The sequence below is a fragment of the Pteropus alecto genome, unplaced genomic scaffold (assembly GCF_000325575.1).
Source record: "Pteropus alecto unplaced genomic scaffold, ASM32557v1 scaffold116, whole genome shotgun sequence".
NCBI lineage: Eukaryota > Metazoa > Chordata > Mammalia > Chiroptera > Pteropodidae > Pteropus > Pteropus alecto.
In genome coordinates, this window is record NW_006439189.1 from 20,481 (window position 1) to 43,472 (window position 22,992).

The 22,992-nt window shown below is 34.8% G+C and overlaps 1 protein-coding gene and 1 pseudogene across 9 annotated transcripts in view; one reads left to right on the top strand and one right to left on the bottom strand.

The window, feature by feature from the left end:
* Positions 1 to 9,597: 9,597 nt before the first annotated feature.
* LOC112483218 lies at positions 9,598 to 14,705 on the top strand (annotated as a pseudogene).
* The window catches only part of THOC2 (THO complex 2), a 99,122-nt gene continuing 88,825 nt past the window's right edge, over positions 12,696 to 22,992 (bottom strand). For 8 of the 9 annotated variants that reach the window (XM_006916161.3, XM_025049778.1, XM_025049780.1 and 5 more), the window contains 6 exons: positions 22,635 to 22,772; positions 22,231 to 22,300; positions 21,991 to 22,148; positions 20,076 to 20,152; positions 19,582 to 19,625; positions 12,696 to 14,233 (listed from right to left, as the gene is read on the bottom strand). In XM_006916161.3, the coding sequence (XP_006916223.1) occupies positions 19,598 to 19,625; positions 20,076 to 20,152; positions 21,991 to 22,148; positions 22,231 to 22,300; positions 22,635 to 22,772 (471 nt within the window). In that variant the 3' untranslated portion in view covers positions 12,696 to 14,233; positions 19,582 to 19,597. Of the gene's footprint in view, positions 14,234 to 19,581; positions 19,626 to 19,681; positions 20,153 to 21,990; positions 22,149 to 22,230; positions 22,301 to 22,634; positions 22,773 to 22,992 lie in introns of those variants that run through there. The other variant, XM_006916160.3, reaches the window with a different exon arrangement.

Sequence of the window (22,992 nt, forward strand, 5' to 3'; positions counted from 1 at the left end):
CACCTTCATTCTGCATGTTGATATTCAGTTGTCCTAGTACCATTTTCTGAAGAGACTATTTTTTCCTCATTGAATTGTTTTGGCATTCTTGTTGATAATCAATTGACTATAAACATGACTTCATTTCTCAGTTCTATTAAATTTACCTATATGTCTATCCTTATACCAGTGCCACACCATCTTGATTTATTTTTGCATTTTAGTCAATTTTGAAATCAGTAAGTATGAGATCTCCAACTGCGTTCTTTTTAACACTATTTTAGCTATTCTGTCTGGTTCTTTTAAATTTCAATATGAATTTTAGGTCAGCTTGTCAGTTCTTACAAAGAAGCCAGCTGGAATGCTGATAACAATTGGGTTGAAACTATAAACCATTTAGGGAAGTATTGCCATCTTAATGACAGTAAGTCTTCCAATCCATAAATATAAGATGTCTATTTATTTACATCTTGTTTCTTTCAAAAAATGGTTTACAGTCTTAATTTTTATTTTTCAATTAGAGTTGACATTCGATATTATTTTCTATCAGTTTCAGATGTACAACATAGTGGTTACACATTTATGTGACTTACGAAGTGATCCCCCCGATTATTCCAGTACCCACCTGGCACTATTGCTTGATTACAATATTATTGACTGTATTCCCCATGCTGTATTTTACATCTCCATGACTATTTTATAACTACCAATTTGTACTTCTTAATCCCTACACTTTTTCACCCAGCCCCCCAAACCCTCTCCCATCTGACAATTACCAGTTCTATGCATCTATGAGTTTGCTTCTTTATTTTGTTCCTTAGATTCCACATATAAATCATATGTTGTCTTTCTCTGACTTATTTCACTTAGCATAATACCCTCTAGGTCCATCCATGTTATTGAAATGGTGAGATTTCATTTTTATGGCTGAATAATACTCTTTTGTGTATATGTACCACCTCTTTTTTTATCCAATTGTCTATTTATGGGCACTTAGGTTGCTTCCATATCTTGGCTATTATAAATAGCACTGCAGTGAACATAGGGGTGCATAGATCTTTTCGAATTAGTGTTTTGGTTTTCTTTGGTTAAATACCCAGAAGGGCAATTGCTGGGTCAAAAGGTAGTTGTATTTTTAATTTGTTGAGAAACTCCATATTGTTTTCCATAGCAGCTGCACTAATTTGGAATTCACGTGCCCAAAGGTTCCAGTTTTTCCACATTAAAACACCTAACTCTGTTATTGGATTTTTGATGGTATTTATCTTAATAAGTGTGAGATGTTATCTCATTGTGGTTTTGATTTGTATTTACCTAATGATTAGTGTTGTTGAGCATCTTTTCATATGCTTGTTGGCCATTTATATATCTTTGTAGAAATGTCTATTCAAGTGCCTTGCCTGTTTTTAAATTAGGTTATTTTGTTACTGCTGTTGAGTTGCGGGAGTTCTTTATATATTCTGGATTTTTGGTGATGGTTTCCTTTATTGTGTAAAACTTTTTATTTTGATGTAGTCCCATTTGTTTAGTTTTTCTTTTGTTTCCCTCGCCCAAGGAGATATATCACGAATAATATTACTAGGAGCAATGTCAGAGAGTCTGTTGCCTATTTTTACTTCTAGGAGGTTTATGGTTTCGGGTCTTACATTTAAGTCTTTAATCTATTTTGAATTTATGCTTGTATATGGTGTATGTAGTCTTCAGAATATAAGGTTCACACTTTGGTTAAATTTATTCCTATGTATTTTAAAATTTTTGATACCATTATAAATGGAATTGTTTTCCTTATTTCATTTTCAATTTGCTCATTGCTCTTGTACAGAAATACAATTGATTTTTGTATAGTAATTCTGTATCCTCTAACTTTGCTGAACTTGTTTATTCTAATAATTTTTAGTGGGTTCCTTAGGATTTTCTATATACTAAATGCCATCTGCAAATAGAGATGATTTTACTCCTTTTACAATTTTGATGCCTTTAATTTCATTGTCTTGTCTACTTGCCCTTTCTAGAATGCCAGTACAAATGTCGACTAGAAGTGACAGTGGACATTGTCTTTTTCCTGACCTTAGAGGGAAATCTCAGTGGCTCACAACCTTTATTTTTTTTGTTCATATTACATGTAAGCCATAGTCAAACAGTAGGTCAGCTACAACTGTGCTCAGTTCGTGGCTCAGTTCTCCATAGACATAAATGTCTTTTCTTCTAGGACCCAGCCTGAGGCCTTACTTGGGCTATACTGTTCTCTTGGCAGAGGGCAAACACAAGAAGCAAAGCCAAACCAAGCTACATAATCATCTTAAAACTCAGATAGGTGTGGCATATGAAATATCCACTCATCTCCTTGGCCAAAGCATGTCATTTGAGCTCAAAATCAAATCTGTACTCCTCCTACAAGAGACATGGAAAGTCATCTGGCAATAAGCAGGGATACATAATTCTCTTACAGGGAAGGTGGAGAGTAAATTTGCTGTGAAGAATAATATCACCTACCCTATCGAGTCTATGTGTAATTTCTATTACCTCTAAGAATTATAGGAAATTATTAACTCAGCACTAAATTCAATTATCTGGACACAAAAACACAATGAGAACAGCTTTTTGTAACCAAGACCACTCTTTAGAAATTGTCCAAGGTCACAAAGAAGACTATATAGGAAAACTAACCTAAAATTTGAAAATAAGGGAAAACGATGATTGCATGACTTTTTAAATATAGTGGCAACAGACTTTCTAATAAGCCTGTCGGTCACTGGGCTCTCTCAGGGTTTATAACTTTGATTACTATTCACAACTCATTAGGGTCCAGAGAATTTTAGTCTTATAAAGTTAGAGGTCACCTTGCAGAAAAATACTAAGATGTGATTTACCTTTTGGAGGGTGCTTGGTTCAGTAAATAACTTCAAAAGTTTCAGTTATTACACTAGAAAACATTAGACAGTTTTAAAATTATTTTTCAATTAGAGTTGACATTCAATATTATATTAGTCTAGTACTCACCTGGCAGTATACATGGTTATTACAATATTATTGTTAGTCATCTTATTTTGGCATTCTTTTCTTAACTGGCTAGATGAATTTCTGTTTTTCGAATGCTCTTTGAACAAGCATTCTTGTATATCTGCTGATTACTTCAGTAATTGAATAAAATTTTGACATGTGCTAATAAATTACTTTGTCTGAGACTTGTGCTTTTATAGACATCACCTGCTCCAAACAATTTTCCCTGAACTCCTTGAAGATGAAAAAGAGACCACATACTAAACCTGACAAGTTTAGAGGAGGCCTGCATGGTGGGCCTTACAAACTCAGAGTTGGAAAGTAACCATGTAGGATGAGCTAAACATAAAAATTCCTAACTAAAAGAAAGCATGGGCAGAAGTCACATCCTGGGCCTGTAGTTTCCTTGACAAAAGTCAATCTTTACCTAAGTAAGCCTGTCTATTGTCTTTTTGCATCTCAGATAACATATCCTTGTAATGTCAGAGTAATCTCCTTTTTCTAAACTCCTCAGGGTACAACCACCCACTAGAGCAGACCACTTAACCCCTCATTGTTATCTTGTTGCCTACATACCATTTCCATGTGCTGTAAACATTGACTATCCTGTACCCAGCAATCTAAAAGTATGTGTCTCTTTGTTTTACTTTTTATCCAATCTCAGAAATTTCTCTGCTTTGCTTTCTCCCACTCCCTAATCTACCACCAATGAATTTTATGTAATCTCCCTTATGTCTCCTCCTCTGATTCGAATGTATAAAATAAGCTACAAAACTACCATTCTCCAGAGCATTTTCTTAATCTGTTGAGATTTTGCTATTCAGCAATTGTCATTGGTTTGGCTCAAATAAATTCATTAAAATTCTCTACAGGTTTGAATGTTTTTTTATATCAACACCCTCTTCCTACAATCTCCCACCCATCTTCTGTGCATTCACAACACCCTGTGCTTTTCATATCAAAGCACTATTCACACTGCGTAGAAATTGCCTATTGATTTATCTTCCTCCCTTACCAGACTGAGCACCTTGGCACAGATCTTGCCATGCTTGATTGTGGATCCCCAAGGTCAAGTACCGTGTCTTCCACATCCTACATGATCAATCAACATTTGTAAAATGAGTGATTTCTCTGTAATTGTTGCAAGTTGATGACAAATAACTAAAATAAATAAATGAAGCAAGAAAATTTGGTCCCTAGAATTCAGAGGAAACTATCACAATAGACATAATAGCCATGGGAAAAAAATTTAAGAGAAAATATAGCTGGTCCTCACTTTCAGGAATACCAATATATGAAACTCAAATTTAGGACACAAGAGTACACATTCATTTTCCTAAAGCTTCTTTTTTAATGAAGTAATTCGCCAGAGTTCCCTGAAACAATAGGATCTCCTTCTGTGCTTAAGTACCTTTTATTAACTATCTGACTGGGTTAGTTTTAGAATATGTTGACAAATGAAGATCAGAAGTGAAAAAAAAACTATTTGATTTATGTATGTGTGTGCTCTAGAGTGCTTTACAGAAACATTTATCGTATAAAGTGAACCACGAGTACCCAGGGTAATGAAGGATTTTAGCTTACAGGCTAATAGTCTCTGACCTCTAAAGGCCTTTGGATAAAAAAGTTGGAGAGGACAATGAATGATAGGGGAGAATGATAGGATAAGGCCAAGAACCTAAGTTTGGAGCTCAGTTCAGAGAAGGTGAATGGTCCAAATGAGATGAATTGAAGAACAATGAGGGCAGGGAGTCAAACAGGTGATAATGATCTAATTTAAATGTTCCTATTCATTTGGAGGAAACGACAAATAGGTCAAATTTTTATTGAATACCTACAATGGCATGCACTGTGTTATGTGCTGGCATTAAACAGTTCCAGTACTCATGGAGCTTACATTCCACATCAGTGTTGCAGAGTTCATAGGAACAAAACAAATCCTCAGTGAAGAAGCAAAAGAGGGAAAAGCTCAACTGCTCTCAACCCACTGCCACTTAGACTTCTAAATCAGTCACTTCATATTTTGGAGGTGTGTAAAATGGAAAGTATGACCAAGTCATCTACTATAAAAGTCAAATAGTTAAATATCAATTACTCCTACAGGGAAATTGGAGGAAACCAACAAATACAAAACCAGAAGTTTAACTTCACAAATAAGCCCAAGGTAAAACAACTAAAAAGGCCAGGTCCTTTTTGGGAACTTTGTCCTACCTCTCCTTTGAACTTCAAGTAGCCATTGGAGCTGGCCATTGTGGTGCTCTCCCAGGATCAGGCTATGTCCTTTTCTCTGACTTTTGCCTAGACAAAACCTCTCAATACTTTCCTAGGGAATATGGGAGCATTATAGAGTATCATCAAGAATCATTTGCACTTCAGTGCTAGTGAGAAAATTGATTGCCTCCTCCTATAATGCTTTAACTTAAAGAATATGTGCATTTCCAGAAGTTTCTGTAAAGTGCTTAATTGTGAGAATTTAACACACCATAGCTAGCCAGTAGGGGAGATATTTGGAACCATGGCCTTTCAGTGTCCAAACTACACCTATAGACAATTACCGACCTCACTCATGTAGGTACATAACAGGTCTAGAACCAAAAACCTTTGGAGAGTTGATATCCCAAGGAATTCTCCATCCTCTGATTTAAAATATACATATAGCTATATAAATATGTACCAAGCACCATTGTATAAATTATCGTATTTAATCCTTGGGACTACCTTATGAAATGGTGGTTATTATTAGCCTCATTTTACCAATGAGGAAACTGAGGCACAAACCATCTAAAAGAAGGCAGGAAAAGAGGAAAAAAGAGAGGACAAATAGAAAACAAATAGCAAGATGTTGGAATTAAACCCAATCATATCAATAATGACATTAAATGTATAGTCTAAACACTCCAATTAAGAGGCAACAATTGTCGAATTGAATTAAAAGGAAACCTATTATCAATATGAAGGAAATAGATGGAAAAATATACCATACAAATACAATTTTAAAAAGCTTGAGAAATTACATTAATATTAAAGTAGATATTAGAATGAGGAATATTACCAGGGATAAAGAGGGATATTTCATTTTGATAAAGGAGTCGACTCACCAGGAAAACATAAACCTAAATATGCATGTGCCTAATAACAGTTTCAAATTACATGGTGCAAAAACTGACAAAACTAAAAGAATAAGACAAATCCACAATTATATTTGTAAATTTCAGTACACCTCTCAGTAATTGACAGACCAGACAGAAAATCAGTCAGGATACAGAAGATTTGCAACACCACCAATGAAGTTTATCTAACCGGCATTTATAGAACACTACATTCAACAAAAACAGAATATACATTCTTTTCAAGCGATGTGGAATATTCACCATGGTAGACCAGCTGCTGTGTCATAAAACAAGTCTCAGTAAATATAAGAGGATTTAAATAATTCATAGTGTGTTCTTTGACTACAATAGAACTAAATTAGATATTGTTAACAGAAAGATAACCCAAAAATCTACAAATACTTGGAAATTAAGCAACATACTTCTAAATAAATACATGAGTCAAAGAATAAATCACAAGGAAGTTGGAAAATACTTTGAGTCAAATGAAAATGAAAATACCACATCAAATTTGTGGGGTGCAGCTAGAACAGTGGTTAGAAAGTAATAGCATTGAATTATTAAATGTTTATGCACACACCCCCCAACTCACCGATATCAGGATATTGTGCAAGGAAAAGGAATGGAGAACAAAACTCAGCCCTGATCATACAAAATTGAACCATTACAGATAAAAGTTAAAGGAGGAGGTATAAGTAGTATCAAAAGTAATTCTGAACTCCAAACTGCTTACCTTAGTAGTAGATGCTTGCTGACAGCACATGTCTAGGCTAACAAGAGGTTAGATCCAAAAGGTCAGTGAAGGTAGGCTGGAGAAGACAGGGGGTCGGAGTGAACAAGAGCAGCATGGGCCAGGGAAGAAACTGTTGCTCTTGCTTTTAAAATATCTCTTGCTAAGGATGGGTTGTCTCTGGAGCCTAATATACTTATCCTCCTACCCCAAATTAAGAAGTCTCTGGATGGATTCTGTCCCTAACTGGGGTAAGAACAGAGATGTTGGGATCACAGGCTGGTTAAAGTTTGTAATTCCTAAATATCAACCCTACATTAGAATCACGTGATGAATTAAAAAAAAAAAACAAAACACTCCAGACTCCTAACCTCAAGAGGATTCTGACTCAGTATATTTTGGGTAGAGGGCCTAAAGTTTCCCAATTAATTCTGATTCCGATGATTCCCAGTTTGCAAACTACTGGTATAAATATTACCACTAATAACAATTGCTAACAGTTATTGAGTGTACCATGCCAGGTGCACAATACATGCTTATAATAGATTTAATTTATTAACAAAAGGGCATTGTGAAGACCAGGTGAGGAAGTACAAGTGGAGCTCACTCCCAAAGGAAACAAGAAAAGCCATCTTGACATAGAAGCAATAACTTTTTGATTACCCATAAAGATATGAAAAATGTGAATGACACTGATTAAGGCAATAAAAAGGTTGATGTCAGGCTTAGTCATAAAAACCAATTTAAAAAGAAAAAGTCGAGGCAGCATCGAACAGTATACGAAGAGGTAGGGAGCATTTGCTTCTCAAATATAATCTAATCCTGGGCTAGTATGATAACAGGTTTGGCTTCAAGGATTCTGCAGTATGCCAGAATGGGTCTGAATTCCAAGTCCAACATTCTCTCTCCTCCAGTGCCAATTTACGGTTAAACCAGACCCCAAAACACACCCTCTAGGTCTGAGTAGAAATAGATTAGCTTATTGAACATCCAAATCCTTCATGAAATATTCCCAGATGATCTGTTGAGAACAAGATTTTCCAAATCACACCTAGTCCAAGGTCATTCTTACCCTGAGTACTCACCATTATCTTAAAATATAATGCCTCCAGATGTATGTGGTATGAAAACCTTACTCATTTTACATTTCATTTCCTGCTTGTAACTTGTTTGCGTGATATTTTGTCTGTATTACTGATATCTTGGATCAGTTATCCTGGAAAGCACAAAAGGTGCCTAGCAGTGGCATATCTAATGGCAATTCATATTCTTTGATGATATATGTAACCCTAATAAATGAATACTCCTACACACTGCACAAAATTAGAATCATGAAGCCCTTGAATATAGTACAATATCATTCTGGTTAAAATTTTGTAAGTAGCTCTTCATCAACCTGATACTCAAGTCCGAGAACATCTAGCCATCATCTGACAAAAACTAGAGTTCAGAGTAAGCTAGAGGTTAAGACCCAGGTCATTTTCTAGCTCCTATGCCTGAAACAAAAGTTAAGTCTGACTTATGATGATGCATTTCTCAAGTTTATGTGCCCTGTCCTCAATTGAAATATTCTCCTTTCCTTTTTCCTCTATTAAACACTTTCATTTAACAACATATCAAAGGAATTAAGCTGTGTTAGCCTGACCCATATAGAAATAATGGTCATTAGAGCTTAAAACAGTACCTAAGAATCAAGAACAAAAAGTAATTATTCTTAAAGTATATCTTCTCAGATTGCTATACTTCCTTTAGTTACTATTTACAATATCCCTTCTATTTTTATATCAATTTGCATCATAAATACAATACTCTGTATTCAATTAGCATTAGTTAGCATATTTTAAGCAGCTCCTCTTTTTTCTCAACTCTAGACACAAAATCTTTGACCTTGACAGTGTCTCTAAAAATGGTTACTTCAATTTAAAAAATTAAACATTTAAACCATGCTTCTGATAAATGGTAAGAGAATATTAAGCAGCTGTAATATTATAAGCTTCATTCTATCTAAAAGGAAGCCTTAGAGATCAGTATCCATTAAAAAAAAAAAATCAAAGTCCTGGCACAGGATTTAAACTAATGAAATCTTGTTTATGTTAGTTGTATCATGGGAACCAAACAATGGTCACATGAGTTTCTGATCTTTACAAACATGCTTATAAAAAGTAAGGCCATCGTAAGTCCTAGCTGAGGAATCTTTGTCCCAAATACTCAAAAATGTTTTCCTGGACTAAACCAAACCATCAGAGACCTGCATGCCTGGACCACATATTTCAGTGTCATTGTAGACATATCCTTACTAGAATGAGTTGAGGTGTTGGCCATCAGCTGACACTTAGGGCCACTACAAGATACATACCCTTGATTTACTGAAAAGGCAGGGCTGTTTCTTTATGAGGATGCAAAGTTTTTCGGGCTTCACTGCCAGAAAATGTTCTTCTCCACCATGACTGGCTTTTTATTTGATGCACACTATAATTACTGTTAACTGACACATTACTTTCTCCTATGAGGCCTGCCAGGTTTCGCGGAGCCAATTCACAGCCAGGTGCACATGACATTTTGGTATATTAACCTCATTTTAGGTATTAATTTCACCCAGAAGTCAAATTTTCTCATTTACTTTTTAAATACTGTACTGTACATTTTTCCATAAATCACTTTTGGAACATAATAGGGTAGAAATAAAACAATTACATAGTGGAGAAAAAAATAAGGCTACTAGAACTTCTACCTTACTCAGCTAAAGTGCTTTCTCAAAATAGAAAATGGCCCTATATCATGGACCAGCAATTTTCCAATAAATTGAAAATCACTTGCAGATCGTTTGACAAGGCAAGATGTTCTAACTTTTGCCCCTGCCATTTAGACAGGGTAAAGGATGGATGACTATCTTCCAACTTCTCGCCAGCTTGAGACAGACAGGTTCAGGGTTATAAAAGTTTTAGAGTTCTTAGGAACAAGACCCAGAAAAACCAACTCACCACCTTAGAGCTATCTTTCTGAGAATTGTGTGAAAACTATAGACCCCCCAAAAATGCATGTAAACCACAACTTCTGGGGAGGGGGAAGGTCCATAGAAATCCTCCAAGTCCATTTATGAACCTTAAGTTAAGAACTCCTTTCTAGAAAATGACAAGCTTAGACATCAGCCACTATCACTTAGAGCCTAGAGCCTGAGAAATCCTGCACATTACATGATTTTCATGTAAAGTTTCAAAGATGGGTGGGGGATTAGGAATATCTCCTGCTCATATTACTTAGTAATAAAATATTCATACTGTGATAACTGCCACAGCCTCCTTATCCAGGTTTATTTTTCTTCAGAGGACTTCCCTCTATCAAACATTAAACATTCGTTGTTTGCCTCCACTGACTAATGGAAGTTCCATGAGGGCATAGGGACTTTGTTTTGCTCATGGCTGTACCTCTGATGCATTAGTAACTCAAATATTTGTTAAATAAACTTCTATAGGATTATCTATAACAGGTTTTTATAAATAAAGTTTTACTGGAACTCAGTCATGTTCATTCATTTACATATCGCCTATGGCTGCTTTCATGCTATAATCACAGAGCTGAGAAGTTGCAGTGGGTTTACATAGCCGCAAAGCCTCAAATATTTGTGACCTGGTCCTTTACAGAAAAAGTTTGCCGACCACTAATAGCATTCATTTGTCTCTAATTTCTCAAGCTACATTAGAAGCACCTAAGTACAGAAGTTAGGTCTTAATACTCCTCAGTACCTAGCAGAGAGTAGATGCTTTAAAATATCACTACACAAATACAGATTTGTTACCTTTAACATAAATTATTTTTACACAGTTAAATCCAAAGTTAGCATTTTCCATCCTCAATAAATTTCTAGCAAGGCCACAACCAAAGATTACCTGCATTCAATAATTTGGGTGACAAGAAGAGAAACTATGCTAAGTAGTGAATTTTCTCATTCAAACTCACAATCATGTAATCTTTAAAATGTGAATACAATGTAACAACTGATAAACTCTTCCCTGATGTATTTCAGATAAATGATTTTTAAGGTAAACCAGTTATTTTCTCAATGTTAAAATCATTCTAAAATGTATCATTTCTTTTTATGCCAGGCACATTACAGGTGCTCAACAGTCACTGAATGGATCACTTCCCATAAATAATTATTGTGGTCATCAAATTTTGCAAATTACAATTACCTGAAAAGGGCCATCAAGATTTATATCCCTTTGCCAATTCTAAAATATGTTCAGCATTGTCTGATCCTTTTAAAAATTATAGCCTTTGCTGTCCTTCACTTAAAAAATTAATTTGCATAGATATCATTGGTTCCAAGTAACTGAAGAGTAAATGGTAATTCTTGACATGATTTCAGCCCACTGTTTATCCCAGGTGCAGAGGTGAGCAAATAGGACTTTTTCATATTATTGAATGAGATGTCATTTGAAAATATAGTTCATGGACTAAGACAGAAAAGAGAAAGGGCTCGGAACCTTAATGAATTATCTTTGCTAAGCTATTTTGAATAAGCAACAATATATACAATGATATACAATCATTTGAAAAAAACTATTGTTTATTTAGAAAAAAAGTTACACTGGTAGAATTCAGTAGATAAAAAAATTTTCTTTTAAAAATGTCACTGTGAAATTTTTCCAGACGAAAGTTCAGCAATACAAAGCTCCTGAAGCTGTAGAATTAAAACACAATTAACTTTTGATTTCCCCCCTGCAGATTTCTCTAACATAATTACAAGAAAAAATGGAAAGGGACAAGTAAGTGCTGGTACCTTTTTCGTTTTTAAACAGGTTTTAATGTTGTACATGTACTATATAAAGTGATTCCTACACATTGCATTAGAACTGCTCCCACTTTGTTTTTAGTGAGTACTATTAAAAACAGGCCAAATAATAAATTAAAACTGAGTTTTAAAATGAGGTAAATTCAAAATGGTTCAATAATTATTTATTTTCAGTTTCAAACAATAAAAAGGAAGCATTTCAGAGTCGGGGGAGGGGGACGACTAAACCCAGGCATATTTAGTTAACCTAAAGTGAAATTCTATACACATGTAATCTTATTTGCTTGTTGGGAACTGTATGCAGCACATTGTGCTAAAAATATAGAATAGTGAACACTTTCAGCCATTTACTGAAAATAAACATGTAGAAACTAAGCAACAAGTTAAATACAGTAATGCACAACTCAACAATTTTAAGTTTTTGACATGGATCAATAAAGCAGATGACTGAATAATTTAAGGAGATGCACATGGGCCCTCTTCATTCATAATTCTCGGCAATCTACTCAGGAAAATAAATTTCTGGTCACAGGTGAACAATTTCATTCCAATCTCACCTGAAAGAAACAAAGTGATTATATTGATAGGAAGGAAGGAAGGAAGGAAGGAAGGAAGGAAGGAAGGAAGGAAAGAGGGAGAGAGGAGGAAGAAAGGAGAGAAGATGACAGAAGGAGAGGAGAAGGTAAAGAGAAAAGAAGGCATGCAGGCAGGCAAAAAGGAAGGAGGGAAAGGAGAGGAAGGAAGATTTAAGAAAGAAAAATCAGTGAGTGAGTTCTGTCAATAACAAAGGTTTGAATTGAGTCCCTAGATAAGGATAAAAAAGGATGAAATATTTGCGTATTACTTATTGCCCACTCTCATAAACCATTAAAGATAGGCACACTATGATGACTTTTTAAAAATCTGAACATTTTGTCTATGAGAGGGAGAGGTTGTGGGGAGGGGAAGAAGAAAAAAAATTAAATCAAAACAAGTAAAACATTTCACAGGGGCAAGCAATAGCTTATCAAAAGTAAACAAAATGCGTAGCAATGAAAAGGAACCAATTTTACATGATCAACAAAAAAAGAAAAATGACATCACATTTTTCACAAGGACACGATTTTAATAGTGACTTATATTAAGATGCAATGTTTGCTAAATTATAAAAATTGCTTTAAAAATATATTGACTTAATTATACTCCTTTCCTTTATGTATTGACATTTTTCAAATACTGCATATTGAAATTAATTCAAAACATGATCATTACAACATGTGGCAAATAACTTCTTATCTGCCTAACATTGTTCTCATTCAATTTTTAAACTAATGCTTAACGCATTAAACTTTATTGATGAAAATACTACATTCACATATTTCATAAAACCAGAGCTAGAAGAGCCTTAGAAAATAATCACACTTGCATGAAATGCTGACAAATAATTTACATATCATTTCTATACAGCATTCTGTTCACACCATGTATAATCTTGATATTATCAATTATAACTGTGGATACACTAACGTTGAACTTAACAATTTTAATACTTAAAAATCATTGCTCCTGTCCATCACTGATGAATGGATAAACAAAATGTGGTACACATTCATACAATGAAATATTATTCAATTATTAAAAGAAATAAAGTTCTAATACATGCTACGACATGGGTGAACCTTGAAAACATGATACTATGTGAAAGAAGCCAGACACAAAAGGCCACATATTGCATGATTCCATTTTTATGAAATGTCCAAAACAGGCAAATCTATAGACAGAAAGTACATTAATCATTTCCAGGGGCTGGAGAAAGGGGAGAATTGGGAGTGACTGCTAACAACCGTGGGGCTCTCTTTGGGGTGATGGAAATGTCCTAGAATTAGTAGTGATGGTTATACAACATAGTGACTATACTAAAAACCACTTTAAAATGGCAAGTTTTATGTTATGTGCAATTTTTTAAATGGCAAAAAAGTCAATGTTCCAATAAAGAGTATCATGTTATCAGTATGGCCATAACTCGAATAAGAAATGGGTTCTCAATCATGAGGATGTCACAATAGGAGAATCACTCGGCAAGGAAAGTTTGGATGAGATATTTAAGGGTACATTAAAGGATAAAAATGCTATTGCTGTTAAAACATGTAAAGATGACCTTTCCCAGGAACTGAAATTAAAATTTTTACAAGAAGCCAAAATCCTCAAGCAATATAATCACCCCAATATTGTCAAACTTATAAGAGAGTTCACACACAAATACAGCCTATCTACATCATTAAAGAACTTGTTCCAGGAGGCGATTTCCTCTCTTTTCTGAGAAAGATGGATGAACTAAAACAGTTAGTGAAATTTTCATTAGATGCTGCTTCTGGATGGCGAATCTCGAGTAAAAATTGTATACACAGGGACCTTGCTGCAAGAAACTGCCTGGAGGTGAAAATAATGTTCAAAAAATCAGTGACTTTGGAATGTCTCGTTAAGAGGATGGTGGTTTGTATTCATCTTCTGACTTAAAGCAGATTCCCATTAAATGGACAGCACCAGAAGCTCTTAATTATGGGAGATATCGTTCTGAGAGTGACGCATGTAGCTTTGGCATCCTCCTCTGGGAGACCTTCAGCTTAGGGGTCTGTCCATATCCTGGAATGACAAATCAGCAAGCACGAGAGCAAGTGGAAAGAAGATACTGGATGTCAGTCTCTCAGCAGTGTCCAGAATGTATTTATAAAACAGTGCTGAAGTGTTGGGATTACAAACTTGAAAACCACCCTAAAGTGAACTTCAGAAAGAAAACTGCCATCAAGAAGAAAGTCACATAGTGATGAAACAATGCAAACTCAGCCTTCAGGACTCTATCTTCCAGCAGGGTAATATTTTCTCATTAACAATGAGTTTATACCACATTAACTAGAACATTCTCTAAGGTTTTTTAACTTTTTTAAAACTATGGGCCACTTTTAACCACTGTAAATAAGAAAGCACAGGCTCCAAATGCAAGGGATCACACAGATCTATCTTTTTTACACCTAGGACAACTGATGTTTCTCAGATGGTTTCTACTTCAGGCTCAGTTCAAAGTTGGCTGCCCTCCACCCTAGACACCTCTACTGTATCAGTGCTATAAACTGTATTGGTAATGTCATGTTTGTAGGGCACATTGCAACAAAAAGTGGCCCTCCACTCTGTTAAGACAATTTATCTCTGTAAACATCACCTTCTGTTGGGAATTAGCTGGGCATCCTGTGTGTGTGTTTTCTTCTTTCTTGCCAGAAATAGGCCCTGTTGTATTAGTAAAGTTGTCACTTGCCTATGTTCCACCATGCACTACTCCTTTGTCAGGGCAACAGAAAACTTCATGAAATGACCTCAAAGCGTACCCTTCTCAGGGTTGAAGCAGCTGATTTTAAATGATATTATTTTATAGAGAGCTGTGACAGCAAGAAGCAAATTTGAAAATTAGGGAAGTCTAGAGAAAAAAGCAGCTGGACTGGTGGTCAAAGTAAAGAAAGACAAATATAAATTCAGCCTTCTTATCAGAGGTATGCTTTCATAAACACACACACAGACACACACACTTTCTAATTTGCTTCAATAGTTCATAGATTTCTTATAAAAGAACACTCTTGATAGCAAAAAAAAAAACTGATTTAGAGAAACTATAAAACACAAGCCCATTGAATTAATAGATTATTTTTGGTTAAGCATCTTCGCCTCAAAGAAGGCATCCCAGAATTTAGTTCCCTTCATTTTTACCAGTGTCTGAGGCTGTCAGGATTTCATGATCCTAGTTTGTTCACTCATTCACTCTCACACTCATACACACACACTCTAAGTCGAAAGGCATATATGGATGAAGTTGACAGCTAAAAAGTCAAATGAACATTTATGAGGAAGAAAGGAGTTATAAGAGAAAGACATAGGGACAGCCATCCTAATTTCACTTTTCTACTTCATTGACCCCTATATTGCTACCTAGGAATTCTTAACACAGCAAACACACTTCCTGTGTTTCACATGGATAAAATGTGACTTAGAGTTAAAACTGGATTTTGTTGACCTGAATCTTAACATACCCAGAGGTGCTTCTCAGGATAAATGCATGTGTACAGGATAGTCACGCTCAGAGGTAAATGTGGCACAAGAGCCTTTTGTAAGTGCTCATGCCTATGTCCAGACAAAAAACAGCACAGCACCTTAGTGAATATTTGGTCTACCTTAAACAGAAGAAAGGAAACAGAAAATTCCTCCTGTTCTTTCCAACTGTTTGGTGCCTAAGAATATCAGTGCACAGAACACAAACCCAGTACTTGTAAAAGTATAAAGGATTATAATGAAGAAAAAAATAGCTTATGGCCATCATTTCAATCTAACAAAACTTTTGTGCAATTTCAACGATTACTACATACAGACCCAGATGATAGCATAATAAACTTGCCCTCAAAAAAATATGTTGCAGCACATAAAGCAACTTCCTTTTAAACAGTGTACTATTAAACACTGTAAATAAACTAAACCTTCTTTTTTGAGGATGAAAAAAGTCAGTGCTGTTTCTCACTGATCCCAAAGAGATATACTTAATACTTGTGTACATAGCTCTCCATGTAAAGTTAACAGAGTAGAAGAAACTTAGTAGGTAATAAAAAATACTTGGCTGTTTGATTAGAAAGAATGAAGTTACTGCTTTCACCAAGATCACATTCTAAGAGAAATACATAATATACATATACATAAGAATCGGTGACTAGGACTCTGTAGGCCTACACACACACACACACACACGCGCGTGCGCACATAAGCAATGGGAAACTACTGAGAAACTTAACTGAACACTCCCTACTCCAACACATATTACCAGCAACTAGGACTACGCCTAGACATGGCAATATGGTCCCAAAATAAGCAATCTTTGAGTGCTTAGGAGGTCAGTTTCCAAGTATGGACCAAAGAAACAAGGCTCATAATAAGAATTACAAAATCAATTGTTTACAGGGGTTAGTATATACTGGAAACAAATTAAGTGAGCTAAGTGGGGGCTGAGGTAAACTATAAAAAATAACCCACTCTCTATATAAAGGGGCAGCAGCGCCTAGGCAGATCTAGTTAATTGCTGCCATACAGAAATCAGGACAAGATACTGCTAGATGTCCCAATTCTTTAAGAGAAACTGAAATTTGGATTTTGTCAACTCTTCTGGTTTTTAAAGGTGACCACTTTTTAAAAATGTTAATATTGTTGTGAGGCCCATAAGGTACATCTAACAAGCCACATTCTGCCCAAGGGCTAAGAATTTACAACCTTGGGTTTAAAGGATAAAAGTATTAGGTTACACGTAAACGTGTGACTAGAGGTAAAAGATGGGCCTGCAAAAATATATTAGGCCTCACTGGAGTGAAGGATTAAAATACAAACGGAGCATATTACAAATACAGATAGACAGGATAGAGCTAACTGCTAACGTTCTTTGAAATGAAGAATAAAGTCTAAGAAGATTGAGCTTCTCAAAGTCTGAGAGCAAGTCTCAGTTTAGCACAACATGTGGTTTATAAAAAGACTCTCAATAAGTTACCTGAACCCAACATTCATGAAATGAGGGTCACATGTATCAAATTTAAATTGAGAAGCTAAAGGATGGTTCTAAAAAGAAAAATTTAATAGGCAGAAATTTTTAAAGATTAAACTAGAGGAAAAGGTTAACAGCAAAGCAGTTAGCAGTGTTCAAGGGACTAAATCAAACAGAGATAAGGAATTTGGATAAAGACTTTAGCAATAACAAGTAACAGAAAATATAGAGAACAAGCAGGAAGAACTGTGCAATCAAAAATTATGAGAAGATAAGAAGATAAAAGACTTTTGAAGGAATTTAATCTGGGTCACATATATACACTGTATTTTCTTAACTCTAATACGATCATTTTAATGTTTCTGAAATCAGGGTGGGTACTTACAAATAATGTAGTTTCTCTATTCACCCTTTTCAAAGAACAGTTCTATAAACCAATAATGAATCTTACAATTAATGACACCTTTGAGTCACAGAAATGTGACATACACAACAACTCTCTTTTCTGTAGAATGTAAAATAAATAAAAAAAACGGAGCAGGGAACAGCAGATCTTAAGTAGCCTAAAGGTAAATGGGGCAAATCCAAAAATGATAAGACCTCTAAAGGTAAAGAAAGAACAATAGAAAGACTTGATAGGAAGCAGCCAGAACAGCTAGAAAAAGGAAATTACCAACCAGAGTCTCACAAAACTAAGAGTCTACCCAATAAGAAAGTACAGTTAATTGTCAACAAGAAACTGAAGATGATGAACATCAAGCTAAATGTATCTTAAAAGGGTATCCAAATTGAGTAGCTCAGCTACAAGATCACCAACCTAATATCTAACACCCAGGCCAGTCTTTTCATGCCTTTGGTCCTGAGAGATGATATAGAGAGGTAAAGTACAAATCCATGGCCCATATGAAGAACTCAAAGGAATCTATAGCATAACCTTCATATACCAAAGAATACTATTTAAGTACTGAGTAAAGAGAGATGGATAAAATCACAGTGAAAGTTTTCAGTGACTATAGTTGGCCCATTTCTAATGAAGATATAAGAGGTAGGTGTTTTTGGTTTTCTTTAATAAAGAGACTATTTGAAAACAAGGAGTAAAAAGCTAAATACCAAATTCTAAGAAAGGTTAACGTGGAAAATAAAAAAAAGAAAAAGATTAAGAGTTTATAATTTGCTGGGGTGGAGGGTGGCTAGAATTGAAGAACGGGCAATAATATTTCTTTTACAATATTTCTAATTTTAAAAAAATTACTAAAGTCTAAATGTTCTCATTTTACCCTACTCTACTACTTAGATAACAAGCTCAGAATAATAAAGCTGAAAAAGCACACCACTAATCAGGAGGTTACCTATCTAGAACCCTCGAATCCTTGCTCTGCAGCTAAAATAACTATGACAAAATCTATACCCTAAAGCTCATACCTTTATACAGAATGGGCTCTCACTCTTAAACAACTGTAAACAGCCTTGGTAATCTATCTGGTTTCGTAAAAGATTAGAAGCAGCAAATAATATTAGGGAAAGGGTATAGACAGCAAGTATACTTGATATCATTAAGAAGTGAGAGCTAATATGGAAGCAAGAAAATGAGACTACAAAAAAAAGTTGACAACTTCAAATACAACCATTTTGAACCACTGAATGTAGAGGGCAAATCATCCTACATACCCCAATAATCCTAACGCATCACAAAACAATAACTATTCAGATGATGACCTTGAGTGCTCAAAAAAGTGTATATATTTAGGTTCTGAACACTCTGTTGGACAGAGTGGATTACTGTCCACATACAATTTATCTAAGGTGGTTAAAACACTTTTTAAATCTCACATAAGGCTGTGAAAACAAAGCTGCATATTTTAAATTCCAGAAGTAAAAGCATAGACCATATTTTTTGGCTTTGCAAAACTTAGGCAGTGGTAGAAAAAGAGACAAAAAATCTCTGAATAACATGTCTGCATGAAAAAGCCAAAAGGAACAGAGAACACTGACGGGCAAGAAGATCTATGTGTAAGTATTGGCTCTGCCCACTAGTATCTGTCACCCTCTTTAATTTAACTTCTCAGAGTCTCAGTTTCTTCACCTGTAAAATGCAGATGCCATCACGACCTACAAAGCTATAGCACTTAAAAAGGGTAATTATCATCCAGAGAAGATGGGAATGAGTGGTGAAGAGAAAGCCTGATGTTCTTAGATACATCTTGGTGCTAAAAAAAAAAAAATGCATAGCTAATCAGCAAGCTTAAAATGAAAATAGTTCAGAATAACCGCAAATCTTGTTTTGCATCTATACCCAAAGAACTAGTCATTATATTTAGGTGAGAAATTCTAGTTGTACCTTACAAAATGAATCTAGTTTCTTCAACATTATCAGACCTCATTTTATAAAATGTCTCTTTAAATAAAAAGGAGGTAAGAGAACACTCACCTTGATTGAGTCTTCATTATCTGTGCTTGTCCGAGGACTTATGAGTAGATGACAAATTAAGGGAAAACAACTTGGAAAAAAAGAATGGTGTATCATCTTTTAGTACAATCCCTCAGCTTGCAGGCCTACCTGGCTCTGACCAGTTTGGTGGCCTCAAACTCTACCAGCTCTGCTCATCTGCTGCATCATTTTCCTTCAATTCCCCATACCCCTAGCCCAAGGCACTCTCTGTTCCCTTTCTTCCTCTCAGTGATAATACAGCCAGAGGGACTCTAAATCCCCTGGTGGCATAAAACAACCTCAGTGAACAAAGAAGTTAAAAAATGTCTCCCACTTCTACATTTTATACATTTGAGAGGATTAACTGGAGAGACCACTTAAAAGATATTAAGCATTTAGACCATATACTACTACAAAGGTAAAATTCTAAACATGACCAGTATCAAAGCTTTCCATTACACTGATTTAAAGTATCAATAAGATGAAAAGGATATTGTTTCTTCTCCTCCTTTCCTCCTGAACTGTCCCGTTTCTCTTTCTTTTCTATCTTTTCTTTATCATGCCTGGACTCCTAAAAGGAATGGTGGAATTAGTCAGAGAAGGGAAAACCAAATATAAAAATCAGCTCAAAATCCCTTTTCAATCACCCATCGGTCATAAATTTTTCTTCAAAAACTTATTTAACATGACACCAAAAGCACAATCAACACCAACAAAATTGGACTTCAACAAAAGTAAAAACTTTCATGCATCAAAGGACACTATCGAGAAAGTGAAAAGACAACGTACTGAATGGGAGAAAATATTTGCAAATTATATCTCATAAGGGTCTAGTATCAGACTATATAAAGAATTTTTACAACTGAGCAACAAAAAACAATCCAATTAATAAAAGGCCAAAGTAGCTGAATAGATCTCTCCAAAGATATATACAAATAGCCAAAAAACACATGAAAAGATGTTCAACATTATTAGTCATTAAGGAAATGCAAAATCAAAACCACGATACACCACTTCACACCCACCAGGATGGCTATAATAAAAAAAAAATAAAAATAAAAATAAATTTTTAAAAACAGAAAATGACAAGCTTTAGCAAGGATGTAGAGATACTGGCACCCTCATATATTGCTAGTGGAAATGTAAACTGTGCAGTCACTGTGGAAAAGTTTGGTAGTCCCTCAAAAAGTTAAACACAGCATTACCATAACCCAGAAATTCTGCTCCTGGGTATACACTCATGAGAATTTAAAACAGGTATTTAAACAATATTTTAAAGCAGCACTATTCACAACAGCCAAAAGATAGAAAACGACACAAAAGTCCATCAGCTTACAAATGGTAAACAAATGTGGTATGTTCATACAATGGAATATTATTTAGCCACATAAAGAAATGAAATATTGATACATGCTACACCACGGAAGAATCTCAAAAACATTTTGCTATGTGAAAGAAGTCAGACACAAAAGCCCACATTATTATACAATTCCATTTATATGAAATACCCAAAACTGGTAAATCCACAAAGACAGAAAGCAGATTAGTAGTTGCCAGAGGATAAAAGGAGGAGGAAACAGGGAATGACTGCTTAATGGGTATGGAGTTTCCCTTTGGGGTGATGAAAATATTTTGGAACTAGATACAGATGATGACCACTGAACTGTATACCTTAAAATGGTTAATTTTATATTATGTGCATTTTATCTCAATTTAAAAAATACTTATTTAAAAGGAGTAGCCTCCTTTTTAAAGCATATAGAAATTTAAAAACTATCACCTTATAATTTTCTAAAACTGCTTTTAAGAACTATAAATACATGGTATATATTTTGAATATATACAATGTTTTGTAAACACTTTACATTTTAGTAATGATGTGCTTCCTTTATGACGGATGCATGAGATATATTCTGAATCTCATCCATTAGTATCTAAAAGAATGCACACTGTACTTAATTTGAAAATCAAATACAAATTGCAAACACAAATTAGGAGAAAATACTATAAAATGTTTGAAATCACAATTAATACTTTATGACAGTGGAATGATCAAGGAGAATACATGTAACCATATTTTAATCTCATGAATGAAGAGAAACTAAAGGCATTGTTGGTGGAGAAAAAAGGAAAACACAAAAAGAAAGGCTGAAACTCAACGAATAGAAGTAGATGGGAGTAGAATGGAGAGGAAAGGCATTACAAAGATAAACTAAGTGTACCCTCAGTAATTTGGGACTGAACTGGCTGGGATTCCCCAGATAACCTGCACTCCTCTAATGCCTCATCTTCCCATCCCCAAATAATTAACAAAAGACCACTTGACTACAAAAAAAGCAATATTTGCTAAATTATCAAAGGGTTAATTTTCTAAGAAAAGTATATTGTTCCTTTGTTTTCCTTATTTACCTTTTTGCCACCAGAGGAGATTTTATCCATCTTTTCAGATTTAAATGAATCACCACCTTTTTCTTTGCCTGAAGATTTTGACTTATTTTTTTCTTTGTCTTTCTCATTTGAATAAGGAGACTCACATGGACTTTCACTTTTGTGTTTTGAAACCCCCACTAAAATTATAAAAGAGAATCATGAAATCCTTTTCCAATTCAGTTTGATGATTGCTTCAAAAGTATTAATAAGTCTACCTACTTGTTCCATTTTCCTCTTTTCGCCTCTTGGTTAAGTCCGGCGGCACTTCACGGTCATTGTTTGAGTGATCCTAGAACCAAGAATTGTGAACTACATTGATCAAGAGTTTATGTTTTTTGTTTTAAAGTATTACTTTTATATGAGAAGGGCACAGCTAACCAGCATTGGAGAATATTTGTGGTTGTTTCACATACTTGGTAAAATGACATTGAAAGATAGCAGAGTTGGAAGAGATTATTAGGCTGAAGATCCTTATTACTGTAGAAGATTCAAACACACTTTAGGATGAAAATACCAGTTAAACACTAATAGATTGCCATGCAACAAACTAATACTTTTAAAAAGGCAACACATTACTGTACGTGATAATGAACTTTCCAAACTAGTTTTTAAAAATTACAAACCCTTTTCCGCTCTTTCCTGTCCTTTTCATCTTTTTTCTCTCTTTCTCTGGATCTTTCCCTTGACTTGTCCAAATCTTTCTTGTCCATTTCTCTCTCCTTACTCTTGGACAGTGGTGGAGGAGTATGATTAAGGTAGAGCTGTTAAATTAAGGCAATATTACTAAAGATTATTAGTTTTCCAGTATTGGTATCATTTGCTTGATTGTTTATTTAATGAAAGACAATTGGTAGTTAGACCCAAAGTCAAAACTGGTCAGCTGTCTGGATTACAAGAGGTAAAATAAGAGAGCATGGCACAAATTATACAAAAACTTCAATTCTTGGCTTAATAAAAGTTATCATTTAAAACCAATCTGTT